Below are 16,222 nucleotides of genomic sequence, written 5' to 3'. Positions count from 1 at the left end.
TGAGTATTTACAACCGAAGACTTATTTTGCATAGAGAGCATTTATTAACATTGTTAAGCGTTGGAAAATCCAACATGATCACGATTGATGATTAAAATATTCATAATATTTCAATATTTGCCGTATTTAATCACATTTATATTGTATTTTTATAGTAATATGTACTATGTCTTCATTTTTTAATCCATGTTCCTTCTTTTATCTGTGTAATAACGACATTTGAATTTAAATTCGTAGGTAATTCAAATACTTTCTACATGAATACCCAAAAGAAGATAAACCTCAACTTGTATCCACATTCTTACCAGTTCACTTTACATATATTCTATACATATATTACTCAGACTCCCAGAAAATATTCACACAGCTTTATTTATTTAATATTAATTCAACAGGTCCATGGCCTAAGTGAGTATGATATACACCAAGCTTTGTTTTCTTATTTAAAGGGATATTTCACCTAAAATATTAAAATTTAGTCATGACCTACTCACCATCATGCCAATGGAGGGTCAGTTGAAGTTTTAGTCTACAAAACACTGCTGGAGCTCAACTGAGGTGAATGGTGACCAACTTTCAAATGTAAAATATATAAACCATAAAGTGATCGGACACTGCTCATCTAAAGTAATCCAAGTCTTTAAAAACAAACTTGGCATATAAATGTTGCATGTAGATGGTTTTATAAAGTGTATTTCTTATACGTGAACACTGGTTCACTTCAGTTGTTTGGGAAATTAGTGCAGCACCTTTTCCTGCGATGCCCCAGCCATGAACGGTGACCTTCCATTGACATGAGGGTAAGTGGATGATAACTGAATTTGCATTTCTGGGTGAATTATCTCTTTAAGCGATGAAATAACAGGTGACAGCCATCACCCAACTAATCCAACTAATGCTCGTTGCTCTTCCATCAAAATACTTCATCGTCACATACTTGACAATTTCTAAATGTGTACATCAGAAAGTGATCTTGGCCAAGTGGTGACCAAATGTTGCCAGAGTTGTCTGTATACCTGCAGCCTTGCTAATAGTGACAAAGTTTGATAGGTTTATGTGCTTTTTTTAATCATTAAACTTTGATAGTAATGTCCAAATGAAGCCAGTGATAAGCAAGTGTATGGTTTATACAATGTGTACTAGATGTGAAATGAAGTTACCCACGGTGCATCACTTGTGCATGTCGTGACGGGCCTAATAATATTTTTTAATCCTCATTCCTTGAATGTGTTATATTCCTTAACGGGTAACGAATGCTCTTAACATTTTGCTCATTATTTATGACTGATTTCATGGTGAAAACATGCTCAACATAAAAAAAAAAACACACACACAGATGCCACTTCACTGCAAGGACACTTTAATTTATCAGAAGCAATAAATATTCACATCTCAAGTCTCTATTCTTTCAGTACACATAATACATACACAAAGAAAAAGTGAAATAATTTGTTTAAAATAATATCAATAAATGCACTGACATATAAATGTGTTCTAGGTTTTAATTTATATAATGTTAACTCATTCTCTCACCTTCAGTCTGAAATAATAACAAATGAAAAACAAATAAGTATGCCTTTTGGCTAACGTTTCCTATCCCTTTCCCTCTCTTTTTATGTACATACTTTATGGCACTCACATGCACGCACCTGAATACAGAATGGGAGTAGTGTGTCATCCCGTAGTTATGATAAGAAGCCTCTGTATAGTATAGTATGTACATTCAGGTTTATACAGTACAATCTATTCAGTAAGTGCAGATATATTCATGCAAGAAGAGTCAAAAAAGGACACCATGAAAAGAAAAGGCTAGCCAACATATAAAATCATCATCTGATATTCTAGACTTTCTCCAAACCTCCACTATATCCTTTTGTGTGGATTTCAGATCTTAAATTTTGCTATCTCTTTCTTTAGCTTTTTATTTTAAAGTAAACTTCACAGCTTTCTTCACTTCATTCTTCACTCATTCATTCTGTCATGATACAGAATGTAGGTAATTTCCCGCTAATCAGGGGCACTGAAGGTAAATGCAGTCAGTGCTCAATTACAACCTCAAAAATAGCAGTAGCAAAAGGGGTAACACTGACACGAGGCCCACAGAATAAAAGGGAAATACAGTATATACCTGTAGGCTATTTTACATTCTTGATTCTTGTTATGTTTTTTTAAACAAGAAGCCCTCAGCGAGATGCCACAGCATCAGAAAATGTAACAAGAGATTCCTCAAAGTGGCAGGAGATGGAGGATTAGAAGAAAGGCCATTTCTGACTTAAGACATCACGTGTGCAAAACCACGAAACCTCATGTGAAAACGTGCTTCTTCAAACATAAAAACACAGGGTGAATTATCCGATGACAGTGAAGAAGTGATAATAGATGGCTTGTATTACTGTTTTTTCCCCTCGAATATTCACAACCACATTTAAGTTCCAGTAGCTGGAACCTCATAAAAAGGTCAAAACAATTTAAATTAAACAATTAAATAAAATCCATTCTGCGTGTTCAAGTTTTGTTAGTCACCTCATTTGAAAACATCATCCCGTTTGCTCACATCGAGCAAAACAGAAATGGAGGAATATCATCAGTGTTCAAATCAACAAACAAACAAAACATCATTTTTTTTCTCCAAACAATCAATAATACAAGTTATTAAAAAGATGAACTAATGGAAACCATGGTACTATGGAAGTAAATCACACTTCACATATCAGAACACCCTCTGGTAGTTATGGCAAACCGAGGGAATTTATATGTGCATACTCTCTATAACCCTGTACAAACATCTGCTGATATAATTAATCACTGATCAAAACAATTATCAGACAATATTCATCATACTCATAGCAGGGATATTATAATATCGATAAAACAGCAAGAAGCATCAGAAACATTCAAAATATATTATTGACTGTATCATGAATCCCCATAACCGCCCATAAGGAATGCATTATGAAGCCAGGAGGCTCCTGTTGACATGTAAAAGCAAAGCAAAAGACTGTCAGAGGAAACCGTGCACTGGTTTTAAAAGTTTTAAGACAACGCGACATATCTGAGGTCTTCTTTAGAAAAAAAAAAAAATACCATCAGCAAAGCAGAATCTGCAAGAATAGACAGAGACATTATGAAGCCAAGGAAATTATTGCCAGGGACAGTTTTTGCAAATCTCTGCCATTTTTTAATGCCAAACTTTGCTGGACTGCATTTGGTGGTTGAGTCGTTACTCACAACCCAGCTGGATATATATGGTCTCCATTTTTCCAGTTTCCATTTTCACATCTTGGTACTGTACATATAAATAGTCTCATAAAGACTCAACTAGACTTCAAACAATCAAAACAGAGGAAATATATACCTAGATATAGATTTAGCTTTATTTTAAATTATATGGCTATAGAATTTTTTGATTGTGTGTGCAGTGTTTGTGCAAGTGTGTGTACATGTTTGTGTGTGTTTGCAGGTTTCAAGGACATGTGCACATTATTCTTGAGCTGTGCTCGCTATCTCCACCTACATATGTGGGAAACGGAGGTGAAAGTAACAGAGACGGAGTAAGCTGCGTTTCCTCTTGTCACCGGCGCTGCTGCTGTTACTCTCTGTCCTGGCAGACTTGGTCCTCGCCCTGTGTCTGCCAACCTCCTCCACTCTATCATCTGACCTTTGACCTCTGGGGCCCCACATCCTGCTCACACCACGGTACTTATCCGGTTGATAGGCTTGGATTTGGAGCTGCCCCCTGTACCTGTCGCTCCAGCCCCCGTCACCTGCGGCCCCTGCTGAGGCTGCCCGGGGTGCTGGGGGGGGTGAGGGGAGAGAGGGGTAAGAGGGGTAAGGGGGGACGAAGGGGGGGGTAAAGGGGAGTGCGGTGGGGGAGGTGGGATAGAAGAAAGAGGAGGGTACTGGGGCAGATACGGGGCGGCGGAGGCTGCGTGATGCGCATTGATGGAGGCGGATGGTAGATTGTGGGGCAGAGTGCCGAATATGAAGTGTGTTTGATGGGTGGAGTGGCTGGCTGGATGTGGCGTGTGCACGTGTCCGGGGTGGGTTTGGGAGTGTGCATGGGGGTGCGGATGAGAGTGAGACAAGGTTAGTGGAGGTTTGGTACCAGGGCCGCCGGGCCCTCTGATGGAGTGTGTGGGCTGCGCGTGGTAGAGGGCGAACTGGGGGTTCGGGGAGTGTTGGGAGAGAGGAGAAAGGGGGGGGGGACATCCCACTACCATGTTGGCGTAGCGACCCGGAAGCCCATGCTGAGAGAGCTGGGAGAGATGGGCCAGCTGCGGGTGCTGGGCGTGTGGGGGGCCAAGCGGTGGCCGACAGGGTAGCGGGCCTCTCTGTATAGTAAGAGGGGGCACCCCTTGTAAAGGAGGAGGGACAGTTTGAACGTGGTAGCGATGGTGATGGTAGTAAGGTGGTGGGGGCTGCACGGTAGCCGCATGACAGTACTGTGCGTGCAGTGCCTGGATCTTGGAAGGCCCCCCCTCCAGCTGTTGGCACAGGGATGAAGGGGAGTGAGGAGGGGGCCCTCCCGTAGTCGGTGGGGGGACAGGCGCGGGGTAGGGTGGCCCCGGTGGAATAAGGGGCCCTGGTGGTTTGGCGCGTTTGCTGCCGAATAGGGAGCCCAGGAAGGAGCCGCTGTTGTTGTTGCTGCTCCCCCCAGGGCCGCTCCCCGCTCCTGCTCTCTCTACACTGCTGGAGACTCCCCCAACTCCTGTCCCAGCAGTGGTATGTTGCTGCCCCGGCCCACCCCCCATCCCCGTTCCGGGGCTCAGGATGGGGCGATGAGGCCGGAAGTCTTCTGTTCCATAGCAGCCAGGGACCACACCTGGCACTGGGTAGCGCTGATGAGGCTGTGGGCTGCTAATGATGGAGCCCTGGGACAATGAAGTATCATCATATGTTAGAGAAGCATCACTGGATTCAAAGTTACCAAAGTTCCAAAGTTACATGAACACACACTGGATATATTGATTAGGTGACATGCTTGAGTTAGTATGAATACAAAGAGCCATGCAAAGGGTGTCAGTAGAGTACAGAGACATGTGGGCACTCAAACACATGCTTGTCTATGCACACTGAGCGTGCTGTGGAAGACAAAGCACTAGTGAGTGGGAATGCAGGTCTGTTAAAGAAGAGGTTTTCAAACTGGGGTCTGCAGATCCCCAGGCCTCCCTGGCCACACTATCCTGGACATTTTCTTGTATTATTTTAACTTTAAAATAAATAAAAACTTGATTTACTTTATCCATGTTTAATCACAAGAAATATAGGTTTCTTTTTTGCCTCGAAAGAGAAAAACTTGCAACGAAATTATAATTTATGTTTTTGAGGGTCAGATCAGTGATGCTGGATCAGATTTCTTGTGAAATGTGTCTGATCTTCAACATCTGTATCTGTAACTATAAGGGTCTGTTCAGCAAAACCTCTTCAAATAAACTCAACTTTAGGGTCCAGACCATGAGAACCCCTGTGTTAAACGTAACGGGTCTACATCTAGTCTTTGTGACTTACTTCCATGGTACTGTCCAGAGAACCAACACTGTTCCTGCGACCACGTTTCCCTGCACCTCACCAGGAAGAGTCAGGTTAGCAAAGAGAGGAAGAGTTGTTCACATGTTAAGAAAGAACTGCATAAGCTGTGCCTGAATATCAGTGAGAGAGAACAGGATATTGCAATAGCAGCATAGAACAATCATCGTGGAAGCTGCACCACCCAATTCAGCCCAGCTGACAGGAAGTAAATCAACCCACTCTCTTGTCTCACCTGTGTCCGATAGGTCCCTGAGAGATGAACTGAGCGCAGTGCGTTTGAGACCCTCACCCACTGAGCAGTTGTCATCAAAACTGGTCCTTCCCATGGTGCCGTTCACAACATCACCTTTCACACCTACACCTCCCACCACTCCTCCAGTGAGCAGGCTGGGACGCATCACACCTTTCTGTTTCTCCAACTCCGCTGTAAATAAACACAAAGGGCACAGGGGAATTTAAAACAAGAAGAAGGCATTTAACAGCAAACACCACCACACATTTTCCCATTAACAGAGTTATTGTGGTTACCCCCTACAGAGCATGGTTATCTAAAATGTACAGTTCAGATGGATGACCAGTAGATGGCATACTTACACTCAACTCTGTATTTCTCCATCTCTTGCACTTCAGCTACACTCTCCCTGAGGTCACTTACAAAGCGGGTGCGGTCTTGCTGACTAGGTGCCATAAAGATGATAAGAACCTTCCTCTCTCCACCCAGAACTGCTGAGGTCAGGCGGATGCCATGAGGGTAGTCTGAGAGATAAAAACAGTGAGAAATACGATAATTATCTACTTAATCATCATAGAGGACCCTTGAGAGTAATTGAAGTACACAAAAAAGAAAAAGAGTTTCTTACATGAGTTCTGGAACATGTGCACTTGCATCTCAACCAAAGGGAAAGATTGTCTGAAGCTATAAGTCACTGATGTCTTTTTCTTCTGGAAGATTTTGGTTACCTAATGCACAACATAGGATTTTTTTTTTTACGGTGAAATACAATGATATGAAAGAATCTCCCTTGTAAATATAAATGTTGGGATGTAAGGCTTAAATCGCAATAAGCCAATGCAGACCTGTGAACAGACTTTAAAATGTAAAATGGGTGAAGTCTTACCACGAGAAGGTCGTTAAAGAGGAAGACCTCTCTCTGATGCACTCCTGTTCTTTGAGGTCTGTTGGGATCAGGCACCTCATAAAGCTGGCAGCAACACACCAGCCTACGATGGGGGAGGGACAGCACCTACATGGACAGACGCGGAGACTCAATAAACTATTTAGGCACAATGCATTCCAAAGCTCTGTTTGCTAGCAAGTTACAAAATAGGGCATAATTGTCCTTAGCTCTCTAATTATGTTATAAAAACATGCTGCCAACACAGATTACAGCTATGTCCTGTTTATAGGCCATGTGTCTTTTTTTAGAAACACAATCAGATCATGAACCTTTTGGATATAACATGTCATCAAATTTCATGCTAGTCGACATCTGTGTAAAATGTCACAACGTTGTCTCATCCATTTTGACATATATAGCAGGGTAAATGCACATAATTGATTGAAGTAAATAGTAGATAATTGAAGTAATTGAGGTCCCGTTCTATGAGGTGTCACAGCCATTCAGATGAGCTAATGAGCACAATACTGCTCTGCTTTGCTTTGCAAAAAAGGAAATGTTTCATAATTAATGTTATTATTAGGGCCTGAGCCTGAAGGTACTTCAGGCGAAGACCCTACTATGTTTGCTCGTTTACATCTGTGTTTACATCTGTCACAGTTACAGCTACACTTTTGATGAATGTTCCCTTACGGGTGCATTTGTTTCCTTCGAAGTACAATGTCAGTCTTCAAGAGGTCAGAAGTGCCCATTTTGACTAAAGAAAGGGTACAAATTGAACTATATAGCACACAATTGCGTTTCAAAATGGTAAGGGTATATGGTTCCTCTACTTTTTAGAGTGAAAACAGCCTACTGTGCAGTTCCATCAAAGCGAACTTGACCTTCAACCGTCAAAATCTAAGTTCATCCTTGAATCCAAGTGAATGTTCGCACCAAATTGGAAGGAATTCCAGCAGCATGTTCTTGACAACCACACAAACTTAATTCCTGCAGCCACACAGCCTAATTAATTCACTGTTGTCCCAGGAAACTCACAGGCTTCTTGCCCACAATGACTCTCTCCACTGCCTGTACTTGGGATACATGGTCATCATTGGTTCGTAGCTCCCACTTTTGTATCCGTTGGTAGATCCCAACCAGCAGGTCCCTGGGTATATCCTGACCATTGTCTACGCCTTGGGTGGAGACAGGGAAAAGGAGGGTTTCAGGAAATGATGTTTATCAAAAGTGGACCATACAAAACACACACCGTGCAGTTTAATAGATGCAAAAAAATTGTTTTTTCACAAAACATGAAGCCAAACCTATTAGAAAACTAATGAAAACACCATTAACAACTCCTGCAAGAGCACCTCTCAAATTCTTGATGAAATCCTCTAGTTTCATCTTCCTCTCTGCTTTGACGTTAGGACTGTACATGTCTGTGTTGAGGAGGATAATGGCGAAGGCCAAGATGAAGATGGTGTCGGGATTCTGGAACTGCCGAACCAGGATTGGATTACACACACAGTATCTCTGACTGTGTAAGAGACAAAAACAGCACACTCAAACACGATAATTGTGTAACGGTGGTGAAAGCTGTTGAAATTCAGAGTATTATTAGCACTCACTCTGTCTACAGTAAAGTATCTAACACATACAAACCTGAAAGCCTCAATGAGCCTCTCCACTTTTTGAGCTTCTCCCTGAACTTTAATCTGAGCCTGGAACTTCCGTAGCGCGTCATCAAGGTCCATACCTGAGAAGTCCATCTCATCCACCACGCAACTGAAACAGAAACAGCAGAACTCACTCTAGCCTCTTCTGATTCACGCCCTGAAGATTGGGTAGCATTCAAACATCAAGTCTCAGTGGCTATATATTATCACATAGGAGGGAGGATTGGGTTTGCCTCTTTGATCATGCAAAGATCATAAATCCTGCTAATTATCTCTAGAATGCTTTTCATTAATAAACTCACTCTAAAACATCTTTGTTAAATTGCTTCTGTCGGTTTCCCAGGAACTCTCCAATCATCTGCCTGCTGAGACCCTTCCTCTCCAGGATGAAGCGAGCGATCCCAACTGGAGTGTCTGACACAAAGCCTCTCTCTATCAGGTATTGGATCCCTTTTTCTGGTTTTCTAGACAAAAGGGAGATCTTTTTCGCTACACTTTTACCATTTCAAATATGATCAACAACAATTGTGTCTTTTTAGGTTTACATCTTACTTGTTGAAGAGGTTGAGACCTATACGGTACTGGCGTCTCTGCACCACATCACTGTTGAAGGGAGGAGAGTCCCAGCTATGGCGGCTTTCTCTCTGATAGGTCTGCTTGCCCAGAGGAGGAAGAGGTTCCCGCAGACTATCCTGAGATGAGGAGCCAGAGCTGCAGTTTACTGTTTCATTGGAGTTGGTGGTGGAGTTGAGAGAGTCATTGTCTCCGTCAGAGCAACACGGCTGCTCCAGACCTCCAGAGGGCAGGGCTGTAGAGGAGGAGGAGGACAGAGGTGTGGTGGGGGGCTGCTGAGGAGATGAGGAGGACGAGGGCGTGTCAGGGTATTGATGGTGATGAATAGGATGGTGGTGATGGTGGTGGTGGTGTGCTGCCACCTGGTGAGGGATGTGTGTGGGTATGGGTCTGCCAGGTGCTCGTATCTGACCCTGGGCAGCTGCTGTGGAGGATGGGCGGGTGCCTGTGTTGGGGGAGTGTTTTAGGGTTCCCTGAGGAGAGCCAGTCCCTACTCCAGGTTCCTGCTCATAGACCAGCTGCCTGGTCAGAGAGCCCCGGTCTGAACGATCACTCATGTCCACTGAGCTGTCACTCGGTGGCTCAATAGTGAGGAGAGGCAGATGTGCGCCCCTTAAGCGATAGTCCCTGCACTCGGTACACGGGGTGCTGCGTCGGCTGTTACTACTGCCCCCACCTTCAGTGTCTCTGCTGTCCTCACGCCCTCCGACACCACCACCGGGGCCCCAGTACTCTGTATCTGTGCTGCTGGGTGCCCTGTCCAGCGACAGCGGGGAGGACGGCATGCCATCATCCATATAAAGCGTGACATCACTGTAGGAGGTAGCTGTACTGTCACCATGCATACTGAGTCCTCCTCCAGCTCCCCGGGCTCTTTCTCCCAGACCTCTTTGAGAGGAGGGGTTGCTGCTGCTGCTCCACACACACTCCCCGAAGTCTTCACTGATTCCTCCACCTTCCCGACTGCCCTCCTGGGAGTCATCGCGACCCGCGCGGCAGGTAAGGGCGTCATCTATGGAATCAGCCAAGGACTTAACCTAGAGGAAAAACGAAGTTGTTAGTGAAACTGCAGAGGAGCGCTTCATAAACCCGCATGTAAGAAAAAAGTTGTTACACATTCTGGCATCTACAGCTATAATAAATGAAAATACTTGAAAGTTACTTGAAGGCCAACAAGTCAAAGAACCACATCACACCTGTTTGGAGAACGTGTCCTCTAAGTGGGTGTAGTCCCCTGGGCGGTCGGTGTCTGGGGAATGAGGAGGTCCTATGGCCACACTGTGGGTGAAGTTTGTCTGTGTCTGGGCCTGCTGCTGAGGCTGTCGCTCATCAAAGGAATACTGAAGCCTCATGTTGGACAGGATAATACGGCGTGTCATGCGACTCTCTGAGGCAGAGCTTCTGAGACGTTCAAAGTTCTTGTTCATGCGATATTGTCTAAAGGCTGTCTGAATAGTCCGAGCAGCTCGGCGACTTACAAAGGAACCACCGTATTTTCTCTCCAACATTTCCACCTGGGAAAAGAAAAGGAAAACACAAGGAGGAGCTGATTATGTAATCACTGTCTAGATGTCTTGCACTTCTTTCGCTCCACTGAAAGGAATTCATGTGCATCATTTAAGCCGGCGCCAATGTCTGAAGACCACAAACAACATAATACTCAACAGAATGCTTAGTGCTGTTACCTTCTTATCCTGCAGGTCTGTCGATAGCTCGTAACTGTCTGAGAGAGCCTTGCATCTCTTGTTCTCTTCTTCCTCTTGCTTGCGAAGAGCCAGACTGGCAGGTTGGTGGCGTGTTCGCAGCACCCAGGCCAAACTGGCAGAACTGGGCGCAGGCACACATGAAGGGCCCCTGGAGCTGGTGGGAGCGCTGCTGCTGCTGTCACTGTAGCGTTCTGAGCTGCGCAGGTAAGACGTCTGGCTGAAAGAGCTATCTTTGTGGGTGCCTGTCTGTGGATACTGGGACTCCCCTTCCACACTACAGAAGGAAAAGAGCAAAAGCTTTTAGAATAAGGGTGCTTAAACACACACTGATTGAAGCAAGTTCAGTGTCTGGCCTATATTTCGTACCTTTTTGAGTTTAAAAAAATCACAAGGACAAATATTATTGAAATCAGCTGAGCAAGCAAAATAGCAGCAATTGGGCAGTTGGCTACATCAAATACAATGCGCTTGTTTTGACACTGGTTCCCTCAGATTGTTATCCAGCAAGTGTACAACAACATTATGGACATGTAACACCATGTAACTCAAGTCTCACCCACAAATGTCAGGGTTAGCTGATGCAGGGAAGCAACAGTGTAAACACTGTGAGTGGAGAACAGAGTTGGAGTACAGGAAGTGTGGTAGGCTGATGAAATAAGGAAGGTTCATTCGCATTTCTGATGCGCGACACTTGCAATGCTTTGATAGAATATCTTCAGGGGGAGGGATGCAAAACTCTGGCTTGTTGTTTAACTCGTGGAATTTACACTCTCTGTCCACACACTGTCTTTTGCAGACAATCTAACCAGGATAACTACTGTCAGTCACATAGGAGGAAAAATGCCAAACCAACCAGAAGGTGACCAGAGGGTAACAAATGCCCTAAGAACTTGGTAATGAGTGAATATTAATTTAGTTTGGTGAGGCCATCAGTTTATATCATTTTCAACAGTAAATAGTGGACTTGTACAGCTGGACTTGGTCAGAACTTTCCCAAATTTCTCAGGTTGGATAAGACATTCATTTGACGTACAGTAACAAAGTACATAGCAAAATGAATAGTTTTCTGCATTCATTCATCTGCTCCTTTATGCAAATGTGATAGCATCCAGAGCTGAGAGCGCCTGCTTATTGCTGCATTCACTTTTAATTAGAGCCCAAGAACGACAATGCCAAGGGCTGAACTTTCACCTTGGTGGAGGAATGCATCTCTATGAGTTATTCTGTTGATCTGGCATCAATACACATGAAAGCATGGCAGCATGACACCGAGGACAATAAGCCTGTCATGTGCACTAACACAGAAGGACTGGTGTGCCTCCGTAGATATTCTCCATATAACATTGTCAGACACTTATAATAACCATCTGAGCCTGACAGTGGTGGAAACCTCATTTTAAAGGAAATACTCTGACCTGGACAATTGCTGCTTCTTTGTTGCCCTTCTGGGGCAATAATGTCTATCCCTATTAATTACGTAGACCAGACAGAGATAAGACCATTCTGAAGCATTGTTTTTAAAGTACTAGAATCATCCTTTAATATGTACCTATAAAAATTTGAGCCCTGGGGAACCAACCATCTCCGAGTAGATCTCATGGTGAACTTAAGTGACGGTAATGTATTTACAAATCCAAAGCCACAGATTGGACAGCATTCCTCGTCTACACCGTGGGTTGATGATTCAGTGGACGTAAAAGTCTCTGTCATCCATCTCTGTCCTTTATTGAGTCCAGAGGATGAGTTAATATACTACTAGCCTGCTAGAGTTCATGTGATGCGTCCAACTTATCTCTATGCATCCGTCTTCCTCTCACTCAATCCTAGCTGAGAAACACAGCCAATAGTAGCACATTATGAGAAGACATCATCTACTAAAACACACTCCTCCACTGTTTCACCAGTGACACCACAGTGACAGGAAAGACCAGGTTGTAATATTAGCATCAGGTGTAAAATAGTTTAGCTTTAAGAACACTTGTGAGAGAAATCTCCCTCTGTCAATTCGAACTACAGAAGTAATACCAAACATTAAGAGTCACAACCAAGTCACCAATAAATCTTAGCTGGATCAAAATGGAAAAAAATTATATAGACAGGATTGATCAAAAAACTTATCAGGATACATGTAAGTCCAGAAATCCTCCATAGTCCTGCTGTATACAGATATATCCACAAGCAGTGTGTGTATGGGAGAACAAGAGAACATTCAGGTGCTCCAGCCTGCATTTCCTCCTTGCCAGGGCCACTCCCCCTTCTGTCAGCTGGGCTCTGTCCCATAACAAGGCCAAGACAGTCAGGGAAGTGTGGGATCATGCCTAGTTTCGGGAAGAATTTACATTCTGCACACGAAATAGGAAAATTTTGGGGGCGACATGTAGCTTGTGTGGTTTCCATTTTCTTTGCATAACTTGGGTTACGTATCACATCTGAATGTAGAGGAGGGAAATGGTGCTTTGTTGACTTTGACCATTTTTGGTTTGAGTGGGTCAGCTACTCCCTCCTTCTCAGCTGACACTGTTCCATCCATTTGATCGCAGACTTCCTGCATCAGTATCTAAAAACAAGACAAGATTTATAAAGGCTTCTCGGGAAACAAGGATACAACTTGTGGGTATTTGAATTCGTTATTCTGATCTTGAAAATGATACCAGGGTCTTTAGAGTGGCGAGAGAGGAAAATGTACAATGCTGAGTCTTTCAGCAGGATATCCTGTTCCTTCAAGCAACACATGGCCTGCCTGGTGAAATTTTTGTTTAGTCTAACAACAACCTCATCGTGTTGCATACCACAAAGGTTATTGAGACCATTCTGACACCTGCAGGAGAGCCCATATCACCACAGCTGAGTTTTAAATATTTGACAGCAAATCCTTGTATTAATACTTTTTAGTCATCACAACATTCACAGATTTCGCTTTGTTTTCAACAAATTAATAACAGCAATAAATTGTGCACAATCTCCTCTTTAAGAGGTTTTTTTTTTCATCTCTGTGCAGCATCATTTATCATTCCTCCTCCTCTGCTCCTTAAATAGAGAAACTGAGAAGAGGGAGGGGGTTGCTTGGTGACGGTTGCTGTGGGACCTTTGTGGGCGGTGAGGTAGTTGTGCGGATGAGAAGCGTAGTTGCCATGACAATGTATTGACTGTTATCACCTTTGAGGTGGGTGTTGAAGATGCTCCACAGGTTGTGAATGACAGTCTACATAATAATTGTCTTATGATGAAAACACTGAGTGAGGGAACCATGAAGATGGAGCACTGTCAAAACTTGTTGATTAAACTTTGAAAACCGTAATAATCATCTTACTTTACATATTGTCGGATACAAATTATATGACTAGAAAAATTCATTCTTGAGAGCTGCGCGGAAGAGCTCCTTTTAAGGAATGGAAAAAAGCCTCAAGAGTGGGTCTGCACAGTGCTAACAGGTAGACACATACAGACTCTCTGTAACTTCCTGCTACGCACATCAACAGGAGCAGATGGCATTTCCATTCATCTGAGTCACATACACTTAAAATACATGCAAAGCCACATTAGGCAGCCACAAGCCTGGTTTCATAAATTTGTCTCTTAATATTCATCGCTGGTCCAAGGATTGATTTAACCTCTAATGGAAGATTCCATCTAGACATATTCTTTCTGCAGCAGTTCGAACTGAGTCACAGTTCAAGTTTATGGATTTTCATTATCCACACTGATTTTCATCTCCACATCACAGATATGAGCTTCAAGAAAAAGATTAAAAGTTGAACATTGGTGTTCATTTTCAGTGAAGAAAACTGAACTAAAAATGTTGGTTCACTCCACTTTTACAGACTTTGTTGAGTAAAACAGGGCAAAAACAAGAAGCACATAGACTAATATTAGACTAAAATTCGAGGTCACGTCAACTAAAATGAGACTAAAACAGAAATCAAATGACTAAAATGTGACTAGAACTCATCAGCCTTTTATTCAAAAGACGAAGACTAAAACCACATTAAAGGATTTGTTGCCCTTCAAACCTGTAAAGACACATGGAGGTCAATTTCCAGTTATTAAAAATATGTAACAGTTTTTAACTTAGACACTGACTGTTTTCTTTGAGTAAGACAAGACTAAAATATTCAGACTTGTAGTCAACTAAACCTGAATGAAAAGTCGGAATGAGGGTGACCTAATATGATGAAAACTAACCGTGTCGACTAAATCAAAAAGACCTGCAAAAATGAACACAACACCTTTAATAAACTCTCCAAGTTTGTTAAAAATATTCAAAATAAAGTCAGTGAATTCAGCATTTATCCGTCTCCATGCAAATCCCTGTCACCCATCACCAAGTGTGCAGGCATTAATCAGGACTTTCCTTTGGTTTTGCCTGCAGCCACAAAGCTGGCGGTAGCAGGCAGTGGAAACAAGGTGAGGATGATATACGAGTGAAAAGTTTGTTGTATAAAACATGAGTGTGTGGCCATATCGCAGCTGGCATCTGCACCTCATAACTTATGTAAGAAACCCTGTCGTCCTGTTTCAGCGCCAAGTGTGAGATTCTCTCGAGAGGCTCCCTCATAGGAAGCCCACCCCTGAGTTTCACTACCTCCAACTATTTAATTGGAACTGAAACAGATGGTTGAAATCTAATAAACATGGGGGTTTTTAAGATAGAATTAAAAGAAGCAGTAGGAAATTCGCAGACACTGAAAAACAAATGGGAGGGGGGGTGTCAACTACATGCCATCCCCTGCTTACTGTCGCCCGCTCATTTAATATTGATGTGCTGTCAGTGTGTGTGCGTGTGTGACAGCACAGCGGTAGTTGTGACGATGCCATTGAACCCACAGCAGGTGATGGAGGTTAAGAGATTAACCTCTCGGCTGCCTGTCGTTGAGGTGCCAATACTTGCATCGATCTGTCCGCTGACTCATTTACACTTTTCCGTTCTTATCTCAAGTCTCCTCTAATATCTTCATCGTCAACTTTGTTGTCGATTTAGTCCTAAAGCTTATTTGCCGCCATACTCAACCCAAAGGTTGACAGACAGAAGGATCAGAAAAGCCCTCTCCAAAATCACAGCTGATTAATTTGGTGAATATTAATCAGTGTCAATTTTGGAACATGACCCTGGCACTTCCCAGCTAGCTCGGTGACTGTATCTTTGACAGCAGGTCTTCTCCCTGCTCTAAAACAGTAGCTTACACAGGAAGTTGCACTGAGCTTCCACAAATACTGTTTTAAAAGCAGGAAAGAGGAACTGAAACACATCGTCGGCGTGATCTGGCCAGCAAAACGTCACCCCACGTGACATTTTTTCACGGACTACTTTACGTTAAGATACTGTCATAAAGTTTTGAGATTCATTCATCATAATCAATCGTCAGAAAATGAATCAACAATATATTTAAATATCTGTGTTACTGGAGAAGAAAAAATACAGAATTTATGTATTTATACACTGATGAAATAATATGCAACGAGCAAAGAGTTTTAGCTTGACGCTTGTTGAAATCCATTACACAAACACACAAATACAGCAATTTATCAGAACGGTAAGTCCACGGTAATATTGAGCACCATTGCATGATTGCTGTAATTTAGAGAGCAGTGTCAAGAAGGAAACAATTTTGTTAAAAGATCTCTCATGAAAACTTCA

General features: G+C 43.0%; 1 protein-coding gene across 3 annotated transcripts in view; it reads right to left on the bottom strand.

Annotated features, from left to right (window-relative positions):
• Positions 1-1,345: 1,345 nt before the first annotated feature.
• Positions 1,346-16,222, bottom strand: part of iqsec2b (IQ motif and Sec7 domain ArfGEF 2b) — a 32,033-nt gene continuing 17,156 nt past the window's right edge. For 2 of the 3 annotated variants that reach the window (XM_086213382.1, XM_086213381.1), the window contains 13 exons: positions 10,567-10,861; positions 10,078-10,395; positions 8,861-9,918; positions 8,611-8,772; positions 8,295-8,417; positions 8,003-8,169; positions 7,686-7,825; positions 6,648-6,773; positions 6,390-6,489; positions 6,124-6,285; positions 5,762-5,953; positions 5,509-5,558; positions 1,346-4,871 (listed from right to left, as the gene is read on the bottom strand). In XM_086213382.1, coding sequence (XP_086069508.1) covers positions 3,687-4,871; positions 5,509-5,558; positions 5,762-5,953; positions 6,124-6,285; positions 6,390-6,489; positions 6,648-6,773; positions 7,686-7,825; positions 8,003-8,169; positions 8,295-8,417; positions 8,611-8,772; positions 8,861-9,918; positions 10,078-10,395; positions 10,567-10,861 — 4,078 coding nt within the window. In that variant the 3' untranslated portion in view covers positions 1,346-3,686. Of the gene's footprint in view, positions 4,872-5,508; positions 5,565-5,761; positions 5,954-6,123; positions 6,286-6,389; positions 6,490-6,647; positions 6,774-7,685; positions 7,826-8,002; positions 8,170-8,294; positions 8,418-8,610; positions 8,773-8,860; positions 9,919-10,077; positions 10,396-10,566; positions 10,862-16,222 lie in introns of all 3 variants that reach the window. The other variant, XM_086213380.1, reaches the window with a different exon arrangement.

Source organism: Aulostomus chinensis, chromosome 9, assembly GCF_037954235.1.
Source record: "Aulostomus chinensis isolate RoL2024-O1b breed Wild chromosome 9, RoL_Achi_v1.0, whole genome shotgun sequence".
NCBI lineage: Eukaryota > Metazoa > Chordata > Actinopteri > Syngnathiformes > Aulostomidae > Aulostomus > Aulostomus chinensis.
Note: the sequence above shows the minus strand (reverse complement) of the source record. Positions and strands in the feature narration are given on the sequence as shown.